The 23,886-nt window shown below is 43.6% G+C and overlaps 2 protein-coding genes across 2 annotated transcripts in view; both read left to right on the top strand. All coding sequences in view use genetic code 11, as the record gives it.

The window, feature by feature from the left end:
* Window positions 1-742: 742 nt before the first annotated feature.
* Window positions 743-11,301, top strand: EGR_01092 (E3 ubiquitin-protein ligase UBR2; the record flags this gene model as incomplete). The annotated part of the gene is made up of 25 exons (XM_024490341.1): window positions 743-1,198; window positions 2,308-2,475; window positions 2,541-2,792; window positions 2,952-3,056; window positions 3,136-3,275; window positions 3,362-3,893; window positions 3,975-4,279; window positions 4,951-5,100; window positions 5,176-5,247; window positions 5,315-5,402; window positions 5,485-5,634; window positions 5,718-5,888; window positions 5,983-6,114; window positions 6,392-6,548; window positions 6,631-6,844; window positions 6,931-7,174; window positions 7,264-7,708; window positions 7,798-8,315; window positions 8,992-9,235; window positions 9,298-9,572; window positions 9,645-9,968; window positions 10,046-10,253; window positions 10,336-10,696; window positions 10,767-11,096; window positions 11,193-11,301. 25 exons carry the CDS (start codon window positions 743-745, stop codon window positions 11,299-11,301), a joined length of 6,150 nt encoding a protein of 2,049 aa, XP_024355160.1.
* A 7,613-nt stretch (window positions 11,302-18,914) lies between these two features.
* Window positions 18,915-23,886, top strand: part of EGR_01091 (Phospholipase A-2-activating protein) — a gene marked incomplete at both ends in the record, with an annotated part of 10,708 nt that continues 5,736 nt past the window's right edge. Inside the window, 8 exons of the mRNA XM_024490340.1 lie at window positions 18,915-19,045; window positions 19,212-19,405; window positions 19,442-19,543; window positions 19,611-20,121; window positions 20,194-20,357; window positions 20,892-21,049; window positions 21,138-21,474; window positions 22,529-22,678. Of these exons, the coding sequence (XP_024355159.1) occupies window positions 18,915-19,045; window positions 19,212-19,405; window positions 19,442-19,543; window positions 19,611-20,121; window positions 20,194-20,357; window positions 20,892-21,049; window positions 21,138-21,474; window positions 22,529-22,678 (1,747 nt within the window). The remainder of the gene's footprint in view (window positions 19,046-19,211; window positions 19,406-19,441; window positions 19,544-19,610; window positions 20,122-20,193; window positions 20,358-20,891; window positions 21,050-21,137; window positions 21,475-22,528; window positions 22,679-23,886) is intronic.

The following is a 23,886-nucleotide window of genomic DNA, read 5'->3' as shown; positions in this document are numbered from 1 at the left end:
AACAGTCAGAGAAGTTCGAATTGCATGAAATCATTCGCTATTACACATAAATGACTATTTCAACATCCTTATGATCCAGTCTTTAGCCAGCTCGCTTTAAAAGACTTGAATAAGGTCAATTTCTGTGGGAGCTGATCTCTTGGAATGACCACGCAAATTTTAACATGGACACAGACACTAGCCCAGTCAATGGTAGAGGTTTGTAGGCTGGTAGTAGCTGTCCCTTGCTACGCTCGAAGTTTATTCACAGACAGCTCCATCCTTCACTAATTATTATTTCGTTCACCTACTACCGCTGCTGTCTGCCAGCTTGATTGATGGTATGTGAACTAGCCTCCATCGTATGCACCGCTAAACCATACTCGTCACTCACTACTGTGTGTGGTGCCGTTACTGTTTCCAAATTGTGCTTGTGAAATTAATAGTCCCCACTTGACTCCAATGCTTATTTTGAATTTTGCTTCAGTATTCTCCCTAAAATCTTCCAAAGCGAATAGAATGCTACTTGAACTTGTGAGAATAATTCTTGATATTTTACGGGCATCGATTCACGATTTCCTCACTGAAACAGAATCATCCTGGAAAAAGATGCAGAAGAATCTGTGTAATTGATTAAATGTTATTTCAACCATATACAAAAAACTATCAATGGTCCCCACGTCTGTTGAACTGTAGAGTCACTAATGCAAGGTTTGTTCCATAGGCTCGCCATCTACTGACAGAGGACAATGCTCTAGCTCACATGATCTCGCGACTGTTGCTCACTGTGCTGGACAACAGCGAAACACTGCCTGGCATCTACGATGCACGGCGTGGCTACAGGACGCTTTTCACACAGTTCTGTGGCGACGGACTCGACTCGCCATCAGCTGCGCTACCCACCCTGTTGGCATCGCGCTTCCGAGCCTTGCGCAACGCCAATGTCAAAGCCTGGGATCAGGCCAAAGAGGCTGTCGAAGCAGCCAGTGGTGGCGGCAGCAATGACTATCTGATGACCTTCCACTGGCGCCACTCGCCCATCGAACTGCCCGCCTTCAACCCCTTTGAACGCCTTCTTCACACCACTTGCGACGACCTGCACTATCTCCTCACCAGCTTACTCAATGTAAGACCCCTGCCTGGATGGTGGGAGACCAAAGCCAGGAAACACTTCCTCTGCTTCTTCCACAAATTCCTTAAGCTTCTCTGCTACACGCAGGTACGTGCTGTCAGTTTATATGTGATAGGGAAAAATCGTGGTTTCCAAGTGTAAATGGCAGGCTTCGTTACACTAAGGAGCTTGAGAGCACCTAGTCTGTTTTTCTAATATTTTAACGGGTTCCGAGACGGAACTTTGAAAGCAATTTTCATCAACCCAATTCTAATTCTGGTGTCAATAGGCTATTTGTCTTGCAACATTTTAGGGTATAACTCTAAAAAAAGTCGATTATTGCGCTCGGGATGTTTATATATTTTTCAAAACTGTTGTTTTGCTCCTCAAATAAAGCCGCACTGACAAACGCCAAAATTGTCACTTTACCTACATAAAACAGGAGCAGGTCGATTTTGAGACGACAGCAGAAAGGGAGCCACAATTGTTGAAAGAATAAGCGATTCCCTGAAGATTGACGACGATTTTGATTTTGGCGGGTATAATTTGCAATTGTTTGAAGTCCCAATGCAAATAAGTCATCTGCTTTATTAAAGTACGACGCAAATGGAATGATAATTAGGCTGCAGGTTATTTTGCATGCATAAAAACACCCCCTTTCCACTTCCTGAGTAAGAATAATCCAGTTCCATTTTATTGTTGTTAAAAATGTATTTGCTGTCTTCATCCGCACAAACGTAAAGTGACTAAATGAAAACATCCCATTCAATACGACAGTGATTTAGGTATTCAGGTATTGCTTCGGACACGTGATTTAAAAGTCGTAGATTTACGAGGAAAAAGCAGCGGCCAAGTTGTTTGCATGTGACTAGCTTCTTGTAAGCACCATTGTTCCTCTTCTCCAAAGAAAATGGTGAAACGCTTGCACTCAGTACTGCAGTTATGAGTCTGCCTAGTGCCTATCCAAAATGTCGTGTGGTGGTTCTGTAGCGTTTTTATTGAGTGTGTTGAAAGTAGCATCGCTTAGTAATGTAGCTGCGAAGATTACGCCTTACATGAAACCAACCCGGGTCACAAGTGTGGCAGCATTCAAATACGAGTAATTGTCTCTCCTTACAATTCTTGATTAATCCTGTCTTATATGATTTTAAACATGTAGAGAAAGGTTCCATTTCGATGTCAATTAAGTAATCTTTCCTTTCATGTGCTTTTTGTAGGATATGAACGGCCTTTTGCGAGCTACTCAAGCTCATGTGGAGGTGGAGCAAGAATGGATAAGCACCTTCAAGATGTTGTCTCACCTTCACCACAACCTCCAACTCGTTGTCCAAGTGGCCAGTTCTGATAAAGAACTCCTTCTCGAGGCCATTAAATCTACTATAGACGTTCGTTTTATCCCGCAGTCCTACACCACTTTTTGTATTTTGATTCCTTACTTCCTTTTATGTAGGTCTTTGAACGACGCATTGCCGTAATCGACCGGTGTTTCTATGTGGGAGAGTTTGACGGACCCTACACTTCTCCACGTGACATTGATACTATGAGAGCGCAGTGCCTGGGGGCCACATCAGCTGTTTACGACTACGACATCTTGACACTGCGATTCAGTGTGATGCAACCCCTTCCACGGCTTCTAGCCGCTCTTTTTGGACATGCGCTTGAAATGGGTCTTCCGTTAAGTAGAATTGGTTTTGCTGATAAGGTTAGTCATGCCCAATGCTCCCTGTTTCATTGTCCTTTTGTGTGACTGTTCAGTTGACTTAACTTCAAGGGAGATATCATCCATGAAACAGCAGAACTATTCGATCTTTTGATTGTTGACTTGCATTTTTGCAGTGTGTTAAAGGGTTTTTTTGGATAGGAGTTCGCCAATCTAGTCATCGAGCGTCCACTTCAAAACATCGCATTTATCGCCCAGTGCTCAGCTAATCTTTGGGTCAGAAATGGGCAGATGATTCGAAACATTGTAAGTTCAGTCTCGTATTTTTCCATTTTTATTTTACCACGCCTATTCTGGTGGTTTATTGTTCTACATAACTCTTCAGATCTACAACATGTATGAGGGCCTTCGAGCAGAGATAGTTGATCGGGATTACCAACTTCTCCAACAAGCAGCGGCTGTTATACCACCGGACGAGTTTATTGTTCGACTCATTCACAAATTAAATCTCCTCGAGTTTATGAAGTACGTGCTACTCGTTCTCTACACACCTGTACTAGCGCAAGGCAGGCTTGCTCACTGTATGATTAATGTTTTCCCTCCTCCCTCAGTGAGGATCAAACCTCCATCAAACCGGGTCGCGTTCAATTCCTCGAGACGCTTCTTCGTACCCTTCTCTACCTGGTAACTCATCGCACAACTGTTGGAGTGGGTTACTTCGATCCCAAGGTCTACGCGTCGGCGCCCTCCTCTGCCTCCCTCTTTCCCGATGCCAAGCTGGGCGAAGTTGACGAGGTACTAGAGGTGAACTACGGCCAACTCCTCGACGACGTAGTCCACGCACTTTGCATCAAACCCATGACGCACTCCAAGCTTCTCTCTGTTCTACCTCCTCAAGCTCCAGGCTGTTTGTTGCGCAAGGCTCCGCCCTATCCTCGGCTCGAAACGGATGCGTCGGGTTCTCCTAGCACCTGGTCAGGTTCTTGGAGAGACAGCGTTGAGGAACCACTTTCGAGGATCCTCCAACAGGTTGCGACTCTTGCCACCTGTGGTACCAAGAGAGTGTACACCATCAAACCAGAGGTTATCGTAAATAGGTTTAATCGTTTCTACTATGGTTATAAACAGACGGAGCAGACTATGGTGAGTGCCACGTGATTGTGCGTGCGGGATCCAATTGCTATTGAGCTCTGTAACCACCACCTTTGTGTCATGCTTGCCTAGGCTGAGGAGTACGTGACACGAGTGCTGAAGCACTGGTCGCAGAAGTCGGGCGATCCAGCGGGTACTCGATGTCTGCAGCTTCCCACTCCGCCTCCACTGCCGCGACCGCGACGGCGCTTTGTGGCTGCAGTGGAGAGGGGCCTTTTACAGGTAGTGCGGTGCACCACCTTCGTGCGACTTCTTCGCCGACTTCTTGGCGTTGCGGTGGTTCACAACCCTGCACAGTCCTGGTGGTCGGAGACACTTACTGAACTCGTTCTCCACCTCATTGCTGCGGCTCTTTATGAGGACGCGATCACTTTTTCGTGAGTTTTTCTGCACCAATTCTTCGAATTCTTTGCTTTAAAAAATATCGTTCTCAGAGTTCCAAATTTCCGATGCCGTGATTGATCTCTACTTTTGGCTCTTTGGACCATTTTAAATAAGTTTTTACGATTGACCGCTAATTCTAGTTAATTTTGAGATCATTTTGTCTCTATACTGGAATCTATTTAGGTTTTAGCAACTATCACCAGTATCCAGTTGCTAGGGCTGAAATGCTTGTTCTATACCAGTTCTTTATCTGTATTTTCTTCCTTATTTAGGCATTTATATCTATGCTTACAAAGGATATGTAGCACTATGGTGGTCTTATATGAATGGCGCATGCTTTTACTGCGTCGATATGTTTGTTAATAGATGCATCAACCGTATCTATTTCTAACCTCTATAAATTCAATACCAACGAAGGTGACTAAACTTAATGTTAGATTAAAGTATTTTTTTCTAACACAAATTCCTCTTCATTGATCTCGACGATTGGTAAAAATGAGTATCTGGTGATTGTGAAGAAACACTGCTAATCATTGCACACAAGGCACTAGCAAAGGAAAAAGACAGTCACGCAAAAAGTCTTACTTATTTTCTCACTTGGGTTGTAAAACTAGGAGTGAATTACCATGGGTCAGATTTTTGCAATTTCTCTGCCATTATACAGAGCGATAGGTCGTCGGCCCTTCCTGGAAGCTGTGGCACGGGTGCCGATCGAGAAGGAGACGCCGGAGGAATTGCAGCGATTAGCCGCTTCTCGACACTGGACCAAAACGGGAATAGATAGGGGGTCTGACCTGGAACTCTCAACCGAAAAGTAGGTGGTGTTCTTCTGTGCTTTTTTGTGGTTAATGTTTTCGGTATTCTGTTTATTTACTTTTTTTTCTTGAAGTAACTGTATTCTCTCGCGGCTGTTGGATCTGCAGGACGACCGAATGGATCCCAAGGTGGCCCATTTAGCAAAGTATGTGCTCCATGATTGTGTGTTTGCCTGTGCGTCTTTGTGTATATGTAGCCTCCTCTCCACTTAGGTGGACCATAGATCTATGGTATGATGTGGCTGCTAAGCCACAAGGTGAGGCTTCCACAGGTCTGACTGCCATGGAAGTCGAAAATTTGGTGAGTTAGATCTATTTCAAGTATGTGCATAGTCTGTAGTGAAGAATTGGTTCCACGTTCACATAGTGTTTAATTCTCATAGGAATCGGAGGAGTCCAAGAAGCAGCAAATGTTGGAGGCTAAACAGCGTCGGCGAGCTAAAATCATGGCACAGATGTCAAAAATGCAGCAGAAATTCATCGAGAAGCACTTCAAAGAGATCTCCAGTGCCAGTGATAACGACCAGCAGATGGTTAGGCCCTCCATCCATCATATGCACCACCTTTTTTAAGTCTCCTCGGTTGTGTGATTTACCTGAGTTTCGCTCTTTTGTAGGAAACAGCGGATTCCTTATCCTCGAGCTCTAATAACTACCTATCTCTTGACGAGGCCGTGACCAACGCCTCCTTCACCACCTTCAGCGCTCTAGGTCCGAATCGTGTGGAGGAGCGCATTTCTCAAGTGCTGGCTAATGAAAAGCCTCTAGTCACGTGTGTGCTTTGTCTGGTGAGTTTATTGTTACCCCTCCTTAATCTTACCCGCTATTTTTTTGTTCTCATTGCTCTACAAACCTCTGGTTCCTCCTTTTTCACTCTTGTAGGATGAGGTGCCAGAGGAGGAGAGGCATCACATGGTGATTGCCGCATATGGCAGTCGTTCTAACGTTCTCTCGGTCCCCCTGCCTCATGGTCAAGCTGTTGATTTTGCCACCGGTGTCTGCAGGCCCGATTGCGTGAGGGTTTACTCCCACTTTCATTTACATAGAATCATTTCCAATTTTTGTATTCTAAAGCATTGAGGTATTTTATTAATTGATAGTGTTGCCAATTCATTCTAATTCAGCAAAGTGCGTTGAAATGTAGGGTTATAAATCCATTTTTCATTAATGGTGAACAGCGATCAATATTAAAAATTATTCCTTTTTAATAGCTGATGGTTTGTAAGCTTGGTGTTATTTCGAATAATATGTCTTTTTCTTTGAAAGTTCCTGGGTTCCTATTCTTCTTCAGACCGAGCAGACGTTGGCGGGGATTGCTACAACAGCAGTGGCCGCCTCAATAGGTAGTCACGAAGTCGTTCTGACACAATTGCCATACCTTCTTAGCAATTTAACCCCTGGTGCACATCCGGGCAACAACGGTGGAGCCTACGCCACCCAATCCTCACGTGAGTGATTAATATGCAACTGAAGGAGAATGTTTTCTTTGTGCCGGATACTTAGAGTGACATAATCCCCTCCATTTAACAGCCTCCATGGCAGGAAGTAGTCAGTCGTCGGAGCCGGTGTCTTGGACAAAGAAATCAGATGTGCTTGATCCCTGGTTCCAGCGCCCTCTCATCTCTAGTAGGTGTCCCGTGGGAGAGGAGGGTACATTCATATCCACCTGTCCTCACTCCATGCACGCCACTTGCAAGGAGCGGTACTCAGAGCGGTTGAAAGAGCAAAACGATGATATGCGACAGTACGTAACCTTTGATTTTAACCTACTCGAATTTATTTTTTATTCCGTTGACACGCTGATCAATATTAGTCTCTGCATTCTCGTAGGCACAGATATTCTCACAGACCACCCATGTACGAGTTTCGCTGCTCTCTTTGCCGTTGTCTTGCCAATTTCGACTTTCCAGTTTTCGAGCGTCTGCAGGACTCGGTGCCCACCGAATGGTTATCAAGGTGTCTCCAAAGGCCTACTGATTTGGCTTCTTGGCTGAGGAACCTCCATGAATGGCTTAATGAGTCTCCAAAGCTGTCCACATCAATCAACCTCAAAGTGAACTTTAGTATCACTGAAGTTTGTCATATATTTTTTTTTCATCCTAGCATTTCAGATTAGGTTTTAATTTTTCTTTTTTGTTCTTGTGTCCCCCTTACCCGTATCAGCTTTCGAACGTACCAGAGAGTTTTTCAATGCTCTTTGGCATTTTGACTGACAGCAATGCGCATGACCGGGATCGTGTCCTTGAAGAAATCTGCACGATTTGCGAGAATTCTTTTTCGCCACAAGACATCGAAGAGATAAAGCCTGGAGAAACAAGGAGTGGAATAGTAACAGGCACCTCTGAGCATCGATCACGCTTGCCCCGCTCCTTTGGTCGTCGCTTTTTAGGCGCCTCGTCGTCATCCTTGCATGAAGGTAGAACGACACTTTGCCGCGGGCAACAAGCAATTGTCCCCCTTCTACAATTCCCTCGACTAGATAGTTTCAGAGTGTCCGAAAATCTTTGGAGCTTTGTTAAAAACCTAGCTCATCTCAGTCAGCCAAGGCCCATTGAATGCGTCCAGCCTCTTATCGCGAATGCGGGGACGGATGGTCCCGTCAACTTCAGTAAGTTACATTGTGTCACATGTTTTATAAGTCCCATCAGAGAAGGAAAAAGATAGAGTCCCATGATGAAATTATTTTTTTCTTTTCAGTGATTATGATAAACAATGCTGAAGATGCAGCGGCTGGGCTCCCTGCGGTGGATCTTGACGAAGTCGATGAGGGCAACGATAACAACCTTCTTGATAATGAGACAGTAAATGCAATCGTGAATGAGCCTGGAACGCCCGCATTGGAGGTCGATGCGACGTCGCTAATTATGCAGGCCATCGTGGCGGACGCATTTCGATCGCTGGACAGGGACGATGGACAGCAGCGCACCTCCGGCTCTAGTGCCGCCGCTGCCGCTGCTCTACCACCGTGCGTGTGCGAGGCGGTGGAGGAGTTGCACACTAGCCTGGTTAGCTGCTACTCACACCTCCTACTGCTCAGTGGTCGCTTGGAGACCACAGTAACAGAGTCGAGTCGACGCTTGGGCCAGGCGGTTAGTCGGCTACGTGCGGCTCTTGTCTGCACTCGTCGACGTAGCCTTCAAGCCCTTCATGCTGCAGCTTCTGCCTGGCGCACGCTTCGACACTCCATCGCCTACACACTTATTGACTGGGAGAGGGTGTGTCATCCACCAATCTCTTTTTCACCACCTCAGTGCATGTCAATGCTATTCTACTAAGTTTGCAACTTTCTCCTTAGCGTGGCGAAGCTTTTCATTCACTAAGCGCGTCATGCATCTTAAACACAATACACCTCATCGTAACTTATCGCCGATACCGTTGATTACAGAAGTTTCACAAATGCATTCATCCAAGTAGTGCATTGTCTTGATTTTCTGTATACTGTTTAAAATGTGGGCATCGTGCTTAGTTTTTGTGAGTAGGCTTTCGAAGGAAAATTTGCTACGAGTGACATTCATATGTTGGCAAATTGCACTGCGGGAGGAGAGAAAATAAGTTTGCACAACCAAATCCAAATATTGCATTTTATCTAATCATCCTCCTCACTTTTTTATTAATATTGCAACACCCCATCACAAATGCGGTATTTTAATCTCATGCTGAACTAGGGTGAAAAACATCAGTTCCTTTTGAAAGCATCCCTCTACTATCGTTATCCATTGTCTCTGGAACTGGTTATGTTAATCATCTCTTTTATCTTACACCGTAATAGACCCAATGCAGTTCACCCCGTGATCCACGTGTACGGGATTATAGCTTTCAGATCATTCGGTGTCATTGGACTCTGTTCTGCCACGATGATAATTGAAACAGGTTGTCTTGTTTCCGCAATAGTACCTGCGCCTGTTGGGCCCACGAAGTCACTTCTTCAGCAGCGACATGGCGGAACGCCACAAAACGGGTCTTTGCTACCTGATTCGTGCCGCATTCCACGCTCACGCGCGTCTGGCACCCGTTTCCAGGGGCATCTTCGGACGGGCTGATGGTGATGGTGACACTACTCGGATGCGCCAGTGGCTTCTGCAGCGCGATGACCCTGAGTGGTGGTGGTGGTATTGCTACTTTGCTCCTCAAGCAGGTAAAATTATTTCGAAACCTGCTTTCTTTGCCCTTCACATCAGCTTACCTCTTTCTATTTAGATGAAGATGCCAATTACTGTTGTTGCTCACATAGTCACACAAGGAAAGCATCACATTTGACTGAAAACGTTATGCGTATTGCTGTCACCCAGGACGCCATTCGTCTTTGGCGTCTCCTCCTGCCTGACTCTGGCAGCCTTTGCGACAATAAGCCTATCAACTTATCCTCAAGTCCTACGCGTCCTCCTCCTTCACCACTCTCCGTTTCCTTGGCACTCGAGACGCTTTCTCAATCACCTGATACTCTCGGTGTTCCCGCTAGTCTCCTCTGGGAGGTGAGTCGACCTGTTTCTCACTCCACCGAACTGACTGATTACACTCGGACCTTTTCTTCTCTTGCACTCTAGGCCGACATCACACACCTCTTCATCAGCCTCCTCTTCTTGCGCCCGGGTCTAGAGGGCGTGGACCAACGCGTGGAGTGCCAGCGAGTACAACTCCGTGAACGCGTCGTCATAGCAGAGGCAGTGGGCCAACTGCCTGATGTCGCTTGCAACGAGGGCTTTCCACGACTTCCCATGGGTGACTCACACGAGGCCTTCACTTTGCGCCTCTGCTACCTTGCTCTCCTTGTTCAAACTCTCCTCTCTTGGCAACCGCAACACTCTTTTGATGCGTCCATCAACGAAGCTCTGCGGGAGCCCTGTGCCATCCTCTGGATGAATGATAAGGTATGCTACTGCCTCTCACAATGACGTCGGAAATATCGACCTTATGCTTTAACGCCAATGACTTGTCTCTCTTACAGTTGTTAGCAGTACGCCGACGTTTGCAACACCTCTCCGGCCTTCCCATATGCACGGTTGAGCCCACATCACGAAATCTGACCCATCTGTTCACATACATCCACTCTCGGTGTCTTCCGTTCTTGCGTATTGCAGCTTTCATGATTTCTCAGATCACAAATCTCGACGTGCCCCCAGAATTGTCTCACCCACTTGAAGACAAACCTTCATGTACGTCTCCATCGCCCTCATACCACTCTCTTCACCCTGCGCACATCTGCTCGTGATTGTATTACCATCTATTGTACTTCAGACGAATTCAGCATGCTATTGGCATACCTGGGTCTGCCCCAATCGCCCTCCGATCTTCTTATTCTTCTCTCCGATGCAAATTGTGGTGTAGAAGAAATTGTATCACCTCCGTGCTTGACTGCAGAGGCATCAGCATCCAGCTCCCTCTGGTTAGCTAGTCTAATGACCTCCTGGTGTCTCCTCGGCCGGGATTCTGTCTCTCGATCTCTATATGCCAATCAACTCCTACCTGTTTATTTACCACCTTCACTGGACCTTAGATCAGCGATACCTCTTCTTCCCGAACCCAACATCAACCCTCCCCGTCTGATCCAATTACCCAAGGAGTATGTCTCCCTCATGGCTCTTGCGACGGAGCTCAAGTAAGCTCACATCATAGTAAATCCCTCAAATCATCTAAAAGCAACTGTCAATTGTTGTTACTTTCTCTAGGAGCGTGCACACCGGTAGCAACATCCACTCGGATCCAAGTCTATGTCTGGTGTGCGGGGCAGTGGCGTGTTTCGCCTGCTACAGCTGTCGACGGTTTGAGACAATCCCAGAGATGACTGTGAGTTCAGATAATGGCACTGTCAGCACTGTGGGGCGTCGAGAGGCCGTCGTCTACGATATTCAGGCGCACGTGCGTTGTAGCCACTCTGGATACGCCATGGTGATGCTTTTCACTGGTGGGGTTCTTCTCTTCTCCGATCAGGGCCGTCGGACCACAGAGCTGACGAGTCCCTACAGGGATGAGTTTGGCGAGCCCGATGTTGGTCTTCGGTGAGTGCATGTCCTTTTATCATCTGTGAAAACTCAAAAGTACGCTTTTTATGTGATTATTGAGCGCATGATTTACGCTTGTCTTTCTTCATGTAGACGAGGCAACCCGCTATTCCTCAATGAGAAAGCTTACGAGGAGTTGAATCAAATGTGGCTCAATCATCAGATGAACAGCGCGACATCGGCGAAGCTGTATCTCATCTAGTGAGCAGAGTCCCGTCTTTCACACACAGAGTAACGTCCTAACCACTTTTTTTATCTCAATCCACTCTGTCATCCTTCCCCCTGTTGTAGCCATCTGTTTTGTCATTGCCATCTTGAATCTTCGTAAAACCATTCGCCATCACCGCTACCGCCGATGGCTCGTGCATGCGTTAGAAGTGATTGGTTAGGCCAGGGCTTTATATTTCTCCTCATGGGCTCACTCACTCCACTGCTGCTATGCTCCGTCAGTGATATTTATACTTGATGTTTCATAAAAGACATTTATGATTACTTGGTGACTTTTCCTTACTTGTTAGCTTGCCGTTTCAGGGCGAACGTCACCGGTATATCGGTAATTTCAAGCAACCATTAAAAGCAGTGGCTTTGGCCGTAGGGTGGTTAGGTTGCGTCCCCTTTTCATACAGTCACGAACTATTTACATCAAAGTGTATACAAATTGTTAAACTATAGCAGTCAGTGCGATGAAGTGACAGAATTATGTGCGTCGGAACTTAGCATACATGACGAGTTTTCCTTGGAGTCTTGGCATCGGCTGGTCATTATGAGACACAGCTCAGGTGCATTACATGTTCAGGCGGGGTAGTGGAGTCACTTCCACTTTTTTTCCAAATGTTTGAAGTTGGGCATTGAACCTGTGAAAATTGGCTCCAAGATAATTGGGAGGCAAGTCCAGAAAAGTAATCGGGCGCCTTTTGCATTGTTTTCTCATGCACTGCATGATTAAGGGATCTCTTTATTTGAGTCGACTTGTGGAAACATTGTATTATTTTAAGGAATAAATGCAGCTGGTTAGATTATTTTTGTGGTCAGGAATGGCTGCGGTCATGGTGACGCGTGTTACAAAACAAATATCTTGCAATTTTTAAGCCTAAATAGAAATGATCTCACCAAAGCATCGGTTCGTCCACGACTTCACTGACTGAGTTGGCAAAACAACGTCAAACTTAGGTAAGAGGTAAGAAGTACTTCCTATAAGTCTATGTTGAGATATGAAGAATGCGGAATCTTTCATAAAGTGGTAACAGTTTTGCTTGTAGCATCTTGAGACTTCCCTGAAGACATAATGCTCGGGCCGAATATGTATTTTCGACCTGCAGACGGGCTTAGAGGCTGCTGGCATGTCCTGGAGGCCAGCTCACATGGCGAATGTACAATGGCTGAGTATCTAAGTGGTCCCTTTACCGAAACCGGGAGTTAATCAAACAGCCAATGCATTACATAGCCTCTCTCTCCTTTTGGGCGTTGTCCTCGGCACTCTTCTTGCTCAGTCTTCTACTTCAGCCACCACGACGTGGTCTGTGCTGTAAGAAAAACACTCACGAGACGGCTGTGCCAGTCTTAAATTTTTCATCCAACTGAGACGATATTTGACCGCAACGTCACTTGTTTCTGTTGGCAAGTCTACTGGATCTGGAGTTTCGTTTCGTTTGGGAGTTGCGCTAGGGGGACGATGGAATGTGCTGACCATTGCGCGTGCCAATAGCTAGCCGTAGGAATACTGGCCCAAAAACAGTCGTTTAGTAAGGGGCAGAGTTTCGAGCAGTTTCTTGGCGCTAAGGTTTATCATCCATTTCTGCTTGCCACTTTTCTCACTTCAGTGCTGCCCAACCAAATCTGTCTGGGTTCTATCCAGCCAGTAGAGAAGTGAGGGTGTCGGGAGTTTACATAATTCATGTTTTCATAAGGTGCAGTAGATAGCTGCATAACGAACTTTTCAGATGGTTAACGACCACGGCTAGGGTTGCTTCATTTGTTAATTTCCTGTAGGCTACAGGCCAGGGGTAATTACTGAAGGTAGACGTCATATTCAGACCTTCCGCTAGGGTTTGTTGCGCATTCTCCCGTCTACAATACACACGCTTCTTCCGCTCTGTTAAGGTTTATCACTCAGCAATAAAAAGTAGGATGGAAGTCCTTCAAGATTGTATTAGCTTTCCACCGCCGCCAATGTATCGTCCCGAAACTTCCCTGAAGACGAAGGCAAAGGTACATGGCGGAGCACCTTAGTGGGTTCTTCATCAAAAGCGAGAGTTAAACCAACAACCAGTGTATCTTATTTCTTTTTAGCAAAGCGTTTTTCGAAGTCTATTTGCTAGTAGGCAAGTTTTGCATTTGGTCGTTTAAAGACCAAGTAGATACGAACAACAGCCAAACAAGCAGATAGCGTATGAAGTGGAGGATACGCATAAACGAGACCATAAATGACTTAATATGCTCACATTAAAGCCTAAATGAGAACAATAGTGAGTCAATTTTGGTTGACCTACCCCGAAGTCCCATGACTCATCTCAAGGAGGTCGCCATTTCACATCATAATTTCACGGGCTTCAGAGGTGCAGTCATTGCGAAGAGCACCGTTAAAAAGGCGTCTCAAAATAAACCAACAATACCGTAAGGAAACTCGATGCAACGTATACTAGTATTTTTTCTTGTATTTTGCCCATTCACTGTGGGAATATTTGTTGCAAGATTTAGTTATTGTTTTGTACCAAATGAAATGCCTGTTCCGATCACGTATAGGTGATAGCAATAACGTCGACGAATGGCCAACCAGCGTATCACCGTAGCAGCCGCCACAATACCAGACACAGTAAGGAAAGAGACAGTAACCTCATAATTATTTGCAGGTCAGAGTAGAGAGTATATCAATCGCAGAACCGTTGTGATGCAAGGTCCTATTTTGGTGTGTCACGCCAAAAGAGTTTTAGTAGAAGCTACCTTGTCTGCAAAGGCAAGTGGTATGGCGTGTTAGCTAAGCAGTCAATGCACGATACGGTTGACGTCGGCAATTCAGACGCCATAGTGCCTGGGGCTTTAGTTCTAATGAATTCAGCATTCATTTTCACTACCACCGATGCATCAATAGGGTCAAATTCAGGTGAGGCAAGTTAATCCTCTCAAAAGAGTCCCTTATTCGACGTATAAAGGAGTACTCGCTGTGGTGTATAAAGCTGAATATTGAAAGCTAAATCTGGAGAAGCAGTTATTTGGGAAAAGGTCAAGAGTAGGCTGAGTGTGTAAATATGAAACCACTCCTAATACGCCTTTGACATTCAGCTATTGAATAACTCAGTCGAAAATGTGCTTCCTAAAAATAGTTTTTCCAAGACTTGTGTTTTACTGCTTTTAAAGTGGGAATTATGATGAAATATGTCTTTAGTAGTGTTCTTGAAATATGGATGTGGGTGTCTATTTGAGAACCTGTTGGTGAGGGCCTGTTGAGTACCTGTCAAAAAAATTATGCCGATGCAGGCAACACTGCCTAAACTACTCTCGATAAACCAGTATGTTGTATTTGACGACGCAAGAAAATAAAGCTCTACTGGGCAACATCCACACAAAAGAAATCACCTTGGTTCAAGATGGTGGAATAAACGGTCTTACTAATTCCACTAGGTTGGATTACGGATGCACCTGTAGAGGTCCAGTTGACTCTATCGTATCTGTCTCAGGTAAGTGACTTAACGATTACTAGGCCATCGAAGTTCAGACTCGAACAAAATAATCCCGAGATGTTACATGCCTTAAATCCAGAAGCCAGACGACAGGTGCAATTTCCACTGAGCTGCACACAATTATTTTATTCAAAAACAAACATGGGGAAAAATAATCATGAGGAACCTCTTAACCCAACAAACCTAATCAATGCACAATGGTTATTCCGACTGAGAGAATCTTAAAAACGTCCCAGCGGCTCTAAAGTGGGTTCTGAGAATTGAAAAGTAGAAGAGGTTCCCCACTGCTAGCAAGTTCGTTCTCTTTTTAGATTTTATGATAATACCTCAGGAAGTCTGGAGACTAGATTGTGGTGCAACAGAAATTTGCTGTTTTCAACATTTTTGTAGGTGAATATGGGATGTAGTGCTCTGTGTGATGTAGCAAGAAGTTGGCAGAGTACAGTTTAGTACAGGGCTCAGAAGCCGCTTTAAAGAGAAAATAACGAACTGATACAACACATAACAAAATGTGAAGATCCATATTAAAGTGGGTGGTAGTTTTTTAGTTATACGTGGGCGTAAGAACAAAGTACAGACGCAACTTCTACCAACGGTTGCACTTGATGAGATGTTTGATGCATTCTGGCTCAGCAAAAAGTCAACAATTGTGCCGTAGTGGGCCGATGAATATAAAACCTGCAACAACGCTTAATGGGATGAAGCCACCACCTTGACAGGGCAAAAAATAACGAGTGTTATCAGCTGCCTAAACATCCTGCAGTAGCTTTAATCTAGCCCTGAATTTTGCTTGAATTTGTCATTTGGTTACTACGGTCCCATACGTATGGAAGTAGCAATAGAAATATAAATGTTTACCGGAATTATGAAACATGCTTGAATTTGAGCAAAATGTGAAGAAATTTTCTCCACACAGGCTACCGTTGTATCTTGAAAATAAGAGACTTTTACTGCTTCCGATCGCCATGTGAATACTTGAATTGAATGCAAAACGCTGAAAAAGAATATTTGCATAACTGATTCCCAGTATGAACGACTTTTCAACTAATAATTTTACTAATTCCAAATGGATAATCGTCGTTTCATATCAGTTGAAGTTAACATATTTTAGTGAATTTTTACATTCATTTTTGAGTAATCATGATGGAAACTTCACATCTCATAGGCTCAGATGTGAGCCTCCTGCTAGGATTCTTAAAGTACAGGTTTCCCCTCTTGTCATCTCAGAAAGTTGGATAGAGGCTAGCTGGAGTAATTTTGCCATCAGGTATACAATTGGATATTAAACGATATCCTCTTCAAACGCTTCTGTGAAGCAGTGACTAGGTACATTAAAGATAAAAAGCTCTTTTATCAGATAGATCATAGGTACCTTTTTAAAAGATTCTGGATTTGTACTTTAATTAGCTTGCTTTAAGGGAATATTTGAATATTCTTTAGCGATTGGGTTAGAAAAAACAGAGGCATCGTACAAATTTCGGAGAAAATAACGTGATTATAGAGATCGCGCTAATAATTACGTGTTCTTGAGATTCAGAGCCTCCCTTTAAATTGCCTCTTGTTTAAAGGAAGTGAATTTGATTGCAAAAGGAAGATAAAGCAAAGGTAACTGGTTCCACACCAGAATAAAAAAACATCTGGATGTCTGTGGTAGTACAGTTTCCTCAAAGGTCATGGCAAACAATAAAAATACTTCTAACGATCTCCAAATAAAATCTCTAACCCTGATAAACCTAGCAATACTGATTAAATAAACTGCGAACTTGAGTTGCTCCCAAACAAAGTTTAACCACTGCCTATGGAGTTGGTATTTTAATCTTTTTAACTTTTACAGGGTAAAGACAATTTGTGAAAGGTCACTTTAATAAGCCACCCCGTTACCGCCAGCGTATACGTTTCCACTAAAAACGCACGTACAAAAAATCAAATGAATGTATTTTTAGGCACCTCAAAGTCTAGAATGAGGCACTGAAGTTGCAGACAATTGGAGCCGCAATCACCGAAATTATCTGACAACCTAACTAGGTTTATAAAGCAAAATTACCCCCGCTGGGAGTTGGAAGCACCCACCTTTGTTTAAGTGAATGGGCAGCGAGTCCTCCAAATTTTGAGCGGAGAAAGCGAATGCTTGACTAATGCTGCTCCTTCCCCCATGCACTGCGATTGGGATTGGTACCACCCGAGGCGTCAGCTTAAGGGAATAGGATTATTTAAGGTGAGAACGAACATTAGGTGGCTGAGTCGATGCACACAGTGGTGCGCGCCAAATCTGCCGTTCTGTCTTAATATCATGGAAGTTTGGAACATATTTCGGGGGGATTCCTCGTGCAGAAAAGGTACAAAACAAATTTTAGAAGGCGATGTTAAACCCGTTGCAATGAGGAAGTGTGAACATACTTAGCAAATCTGTGTATCTTCTCTGGCGAAAGAAAAATCCTTCTGCTTGAAATTGCGTCGCCGGACGACTTCCTAGCACATATTCGCTTCTCGGGGATATTATTTTGAAAAACGCGATGTAAGAAATCAAATTCCGTACACGAATACAAATCGTACCGCAGAAAAGACAGGTTTTATCACTTTAAGCATTTTAAGGAATTAGAACAGAAAAGGTTAATGCTATTCAGGCATTGAATTTACATAAACCAAAGCTCGTAACAGCTGAATTTACATGCCAAAACTTCAGCGGCACAAATCTTCCCGGATCCGCAATAACCCACTGCTATGGGAGGTCATAAATTATTGACCCATTTTATAGTTGTGAGGCTACTAGCATGACCTCGGGGGCATATCACATGGTGGAAGTACAACCTGCGGAGATTGAGGTGATCCTGTAATTACACAATGTATCAGATCACTAAGAAGTCACTCATAAACCGATTTACAAGTTATCAAATTACACACTGCACTAACACGTACCGTGTATGCCTTACGTGATACGTAATTGTTTGAGCAAATCTTTTAAGTGGAAAGCAGTCAGTATATGCTATGCGATGGAGGGGACGCCTTTGACAACTCTGGAAGAGATGAAGTTCAATTCCTTTTTGAGCAGTGATAACCTGGAAACCCCCTAACCTACTGTTCCAATGGAAGATGTCATCCTACACACGCTCTTCTTGTTTCAAGAGTATGAAACCAGAAGCAGAAGAGGGAAGTGTGGAATCCGTTGCACATGGTCAAGTGATCAATAAAACTCCAAAGGCATCGACTAACTTACACAAATTTCAGTTTACCTGAGTCGAAATTTTTTAATGCTATATCGATGTTTTGCATAGGTTACTCATTTAACTCTGGTTTTAATAACATGCCACGCAGGGGATCCCCCATGAATTTCTGCCGGGCGGCTTGCCCACCGGACCATGCTAGTAGCCCCCTCTTGGCCCTTCTGTACGCCGGCGATACCTGTTCTGTCTGAGCATTGTCTTCTTTCATCCTCAAGGAAGTCCTGATGAAGTATAGTAACTCCAATAACGGAAGGTGCAAATCGATTTCAGGTCTTCAAATATCCTAGTTGTTTTTTCGCAAATAATGCAATAGTGGTTTGAAATTGTCATTTATTCCTCAGAACTTTAGCGGATGACACAAATAAAAACTAGTGGTTCATCATTTTGTTGTAACGCCCGAGACTTTCCTGAAATCGAGAGAAGACATAAAACTCGAGGAGAATATGTTTATTAGCTATATAGTAGGTATTGGGGGATAATAAAGTGGTTCAGATGCCGGGCCGCTTAATACAGGTACAACGGCAGAGCCCTTAATCAGCTAGTTATCGAAATCAAGAGTTCAAAACCGTTAACGCATTGCATAGTAGCCATATCGGTCAGAGCTATTCATGTGACAAGTACATATATTGGCTCCACTTGCATTGAGCCCAAGCGACTAAAACCGTATAGTTTTTCTGCCGGCTACATGTGCAAATTGATTTAACAGTGTAACTTACTGGCATAGAAAGACCAAAGTTCCGGAGAAAGCAAAGTGTACTTCCACCTTCGTCAGCGTTTTAGCCTATGCAGATACGAAATCTTGTGTCCAAAGTGAACAATTTTAAACTAGATTAAAGAAGATTTCGTTTGAATCTACTAACTGATGCACCGACTATTGCAAATATATTTGGCGTCTGTCTTGGTCATAAAATTTATAAATGAGCGTATTTAAATTTCGAGGTGAACTCATTGGACACACGAGTGATGTGAGAGGCCTTTGTTGTTCTCGAGATGGCATGCTTGTCTCGTCTTCGCGAGATATGTCGATTCGGTCCTGGAAACTCGATAAGTATGCTCATGTCGACTGCACACGTGTGCTTCATCTAAATGTGGCATTGACATGGTTTGGATTTGCGATTGCTTTATTGAGAATCCAGTCTTTTTTCTAACAGCAGTTGGTTTGTTCTTCTTTTGGTTCTATCTTTCATCAGCGAGGCCCTTTTTCTTAATTTCAGGGGAACAGCTAATACCAGTGCAGGAAAAGTATATACAAAACACGACAATTATGTAACGACAGTAGTGTTCGCGAAACCTACAGAAACGTTTCCAAGCGGTCTTATACTGACGGGCTCGAATGATAATCTTATTCGAGCATTTCTCGAGGATGAGTCGGATCCGGTTTTCGTCCTGCATGGTCATACTGACACAGGTTTGTTCGAACCCTAATTATGATTTTATCCACTAGTTTGCACTCTTGATTCCAATTCTAACGGTCTCATTGCTAGCGGTTCATGGGATTCAACAGCTAGGTTATGGAATTACGATTCTTGCATCGGCAAACTCCAACGTAAGTCCTTTTGTTTTATTGGTATTTTGCCTTTTCTTCTCAAATTAATTAAGAAACTCTATCATAGGTCCAGGAACGACGATATGGTCAGTCAGTTTTCTACCCCAGCCCCATCCAGATGAATATCAGATCGCTACAGGCTCGTCAGATGCGGTAATAGCCATCTGGCGTATACCAAGCGCTTCGCTCGGCCGAGGTTCCCTTGCTTATGAGTCTGTAACGCCCTCAAGACTTCTAAGAGGTCACACAGACTGCGTTCGTTCCCTGGCTCTCCTCGACGTCGACCGTCTTCTCTCGGCTAGCAATGACGGAAGCCTGCGTTGCTGGAGTCTCGACTCTGGAACTTGCATTGCGGAGTTTTATGGTCACACAAGCTTTGTCTACTCCGTGGCCGTTGATCCCAATCATCAGTTCATTGTCTCATCTGGAGAGGATAGGACAGCTCGCGTCTGGCCCATTCCCGAAGTGGGTGTTAATTCGATGCAGCAGTTAGAGTGCCAACAGACCATCTTCCTACCCTGTCAGACTGCATGGTGCGTGGTGGTCACAGTTGATGGTGATATCGCTGTTGGATGCAGGTGGGTTATTTAGTTGCCATATCTCGGGGTTAGTTTAACAAATTCCCTTAATGTACCTTTCCGCCTTCCCAGCGATAATAGGATTCGTTTGTTTTCGCGCAATCCTGAACGTCAAGCGTCGGACTCGGCGTTAGAAGCGTACGACACTGAACTGGCCTCCTTTCAGGTGGCTGAGGGGACTCTCGGTGAACTTGACAGGCATAATTTACCCGGCATTGAAGCTCTCACAGTTCCTGGTAACTAACGTTTCCGCCACCTATATATTCTTGAGCGCTGTGTACTGATTCAGTTGAATGTCCATGCAACTATTATAACATTTCGTTTAAATGTTCATTTCCTCAAAATTATGCGCAATATTTTTTAAATAGTAATTAAATTGACTTTGAACTTTTATATTTAGACTGACTATTAGGGTCCAATAGGTCGGTTTTTTTGGATTTTAATGGGATTGTTTGATTGTTTGATTTTTTAATTCTCAGTTCAATCGACTGGTTCATTGTTTTCGGAGATTGAAGTTCTTCGATGTTCAATAATTACATGATGTTGTGGTTCAATAATCGTTTCCTTGAATGGGCACGAGTCGTTATTATTATTACTAAATTGCTAGCGCCAGTGATAGCCTTTTTTATGTTATCGGTTGTTTGTTATCCGCATAAGTTTATAAAAGTAAGTCCTATTGCCATTTGCAATTGAAGGAACTCGAGTCAGGGCAGATGTAAGTTCTTACTGGGTTCCTGTTAGTAGACACTATTTTCCCTTCGAATTGAAAGGCCGAAGCGAGGGTCAGATAATGGTAATTCGGGAGGAGTCGGGTGTGGTGTGCTACCAATGGTCGACGTGTGAGTCAAGATGGGTGAAAGTCGGCGACGTTGTGGGCTCCGCGGAGCACTCCGCCTCTGGGTCCAACCGCATTCTTTTCGAGGGCAAGGTCAGTGCTTCCGCTGCCCTCCCGAAACTACTTTTTTCCCACCCACCCATTCCAAATCCATGGTCATTGCCTATCTTCATTATTGTAGGAGTACGATTACGTGTTCACGGTTGACTTCGCTGATAATATGCCAGCGGTTAAACTGCCCTTCAACAAGATGGATGATCCCTGGGTGGTAGCGCAAGCCTTCTTGCACAAACACAATCTACCACAGGACTACCTGGACACAGTGGCTAAGTACATAATTAAGCAGGCCGGTCTGGAGAGCTCTAACATCAGTAAGGATAGCGGGAACGAGTTTTTCGATCCTTACACTGGTTCTGGTCGCTATGTTCCCACCGGATCGACCGATCAAAAGCCCAGCGTCCATTTTCCTGCTAAAGAGTTCATCACTTTGGAGGCTATCAATGTCAAATTGGTCTTGTGTGAGTTAGCTTTTGCCTTTTTTGTGCAAGCACGTTGAAAACACGGGCAACTAATTTAGTTAAATAAAGACGGTCTTGTAATGCTGCCCCGGAATCAGTTAGATGTAGACTTAGTCACTCTCACTTGCTCTGGAATTATAAATCTTGTTTTTTCAAGCACTAATAATGCAAACAAAAGTACCACGATGCTCTAGATTTACAAAATTTGTGAATTATATCAATATTCTTAAACCTAACTTGCTTCAACATCCGACGTTCTTGCGTATACGATTGTACCTAGTTATCTATTTGCGATGTTCTAATGTTAATGATAAAATAATAATTGTACTACTGTGGTTTACTTTCGTCTGACACGATCTTTGAATATTTGAGACTCACACGAACTGGAAAATTCGGTGTTAATTATTGCTGACTGCGGGCTGCACTTTGCCTCAAGGATCACTCTGGTAGTCGTTTATCCACAAGTGTTTCGGGCTCACAAGGCCTTCCTTACGTTAAGGCGGGACAAGATTGCACCTAACCCATTAAAGGTAGCTGCATAATTAGCCTTCTACTACAATTTGTCGAAAACAGTTTCTTGAGCCCGATTATATAATGCCTCGGTTAATGTTCATGATATTGGCAAACGGTTTATCAGTTTCAATTTTTCTGACATCGAAATGAACTGAAGACCTTTTTTAGGTGTTGTTTGTGAACAGGTCTCTTATAATCTTTTCTACTGTTAAGCCATAAAAAAATGCTTTTTCTCTGACATTAATGGGCCGTAACGAGTTTAAATATTATAGCTACATGATTTGAGGTGGAAGTGAATGGGGCTAGAGGCTCTAATTTATAAATTAGGTGCACACTTAGTGGTTTAATACAGCTTGCTAAAAATTCATCTTCATCGGCCTTTTATTGCATGACAGTGGTTCGAACCTATTCACACTGGAATGGACTAAAGACCTACCTCAAATATTTTGCCGTAATTAGACTGCATATCCTCCCTAGGGGGTGTTTTACATAGTTGATTCATATTTCCTAACTAGAATTCCCCTCTATTTGCCTTGTTTAGCGAAACTGAAGGAGTTCAACTCGACTGCTCCAAAGGGCCTCTCGGACAAGACACTACAGCTAGTGGAGAATATGAGCCCCGAGATGTCGGAGGAGAATGCTCTGCATCTGACGCTGTCTATTCTGGAGCTTATTGAACTGTGGCCAAGTGGTATGTTCATTGATAGCAACGCTACTCGTTAAGATCACGACCCATTGCCTTATTACTCCTATTCATACCATCAATAGCTGGGCTACATCTCAAATTTGAACATTTCGGTTCAACGCTTCAGAATACTCCCATGTCCCTATGCCGGTTGCTATTTAAACTTTAATATTTACTACATAAATCGAAACTTACATGGTCTGCCTCAATATTTGCACTGCACTCCCACTTTATTTGATTTGAATGGAATGGTTTCAATGTGGTCTTCTTACTTTTTTTTTTCAATTCGTGCAAGCTACTTAAAACCACTGAATTTATTTAGTGTAGGCATGTTAGCTTCAAGTAATTCTGAAGGAGAACTTCTGCTTGATTAAATTTCGACATTTTAATATCTTCACTTCTCGTGACAAGTAGTTACTATAGCAATTCACTGGCTCTTTTTTGTGAAATCCTGAAAGCACGAAAAATGTCTGAAATTTTAATTTTAGCAAATTGGAATAATATATATTTCAGCTGAAGGGTACACTGAGGCTCGGCTGACGGAGTGACATCCTCTTCTTTTAATGTTTTATTGAATGAAAACCCTTACTAAGTATTGCGGTAAGCGTTCAATTACTTTCCTTGAGGCCTGAAAAAAGTATTTACTGTAGATTTATAGGAATTCATGTTTTACATTTGAGTCGCTTGATTATCTTGCCGATACTTATTTTGAAAGCCTCAACGTAGTGCCTTTTTGGCATCGAACTCCTGCTAGTATCGAATAAATTTTTGGCGCGATAAGGTTAGAATTGCATTTCTTAAAACAGGTTTTCAAGCTTTACAATAGATTTATGCATTTTTTCTACCTACCTTTCGTTGCTACAACCTCATTACTGTAAAACGTTTTGGGTGGTAGTAATTTTTAGTTACCATCTCTTATCTTCCCAACAAAGAACGCTTTCACTTATCCACATCCTTTATAAAATTGTTCTGAAGCAAATCAGTTAATCCCGAATCTATGGAAAGGGATGCGACCATCACAGGCGAATGACGCAATGCTTCTGAGTATATTTGAACAGATTTGCAAGAGTAGTTTTTTGTTTTTCAATTCACAATTTACAAACCCTGACCACTGAATGAACTTATGCTTTTGTTAATGCTAAAAGCGATTCAGTTAAAAACTGGCCATAAGGAAGTTCAGGTGATTTCATGCAATTCGAACTTCTCTGACTGCT

The sequence above is a fragment of the Echinococcus granulosus genome, assembly GCF_000524195.1.
Source record: "Echinococcus granulosus chromosome Unknown EG_S00004, whole genome shotgun sequence".
Taxonomy (NCBI): Eukaryota; Metazoa; Platyhelminthes; class Cestoda; order Cyclophyllidea; family Taeniidae; genus Echinococcus; species Echinococcus granulosus.
The sequence above is the reverse complement of the archived record's forward strand: the minus strand, read 5'-3'. Positions and strand labels throughout refer to the sequence as shown.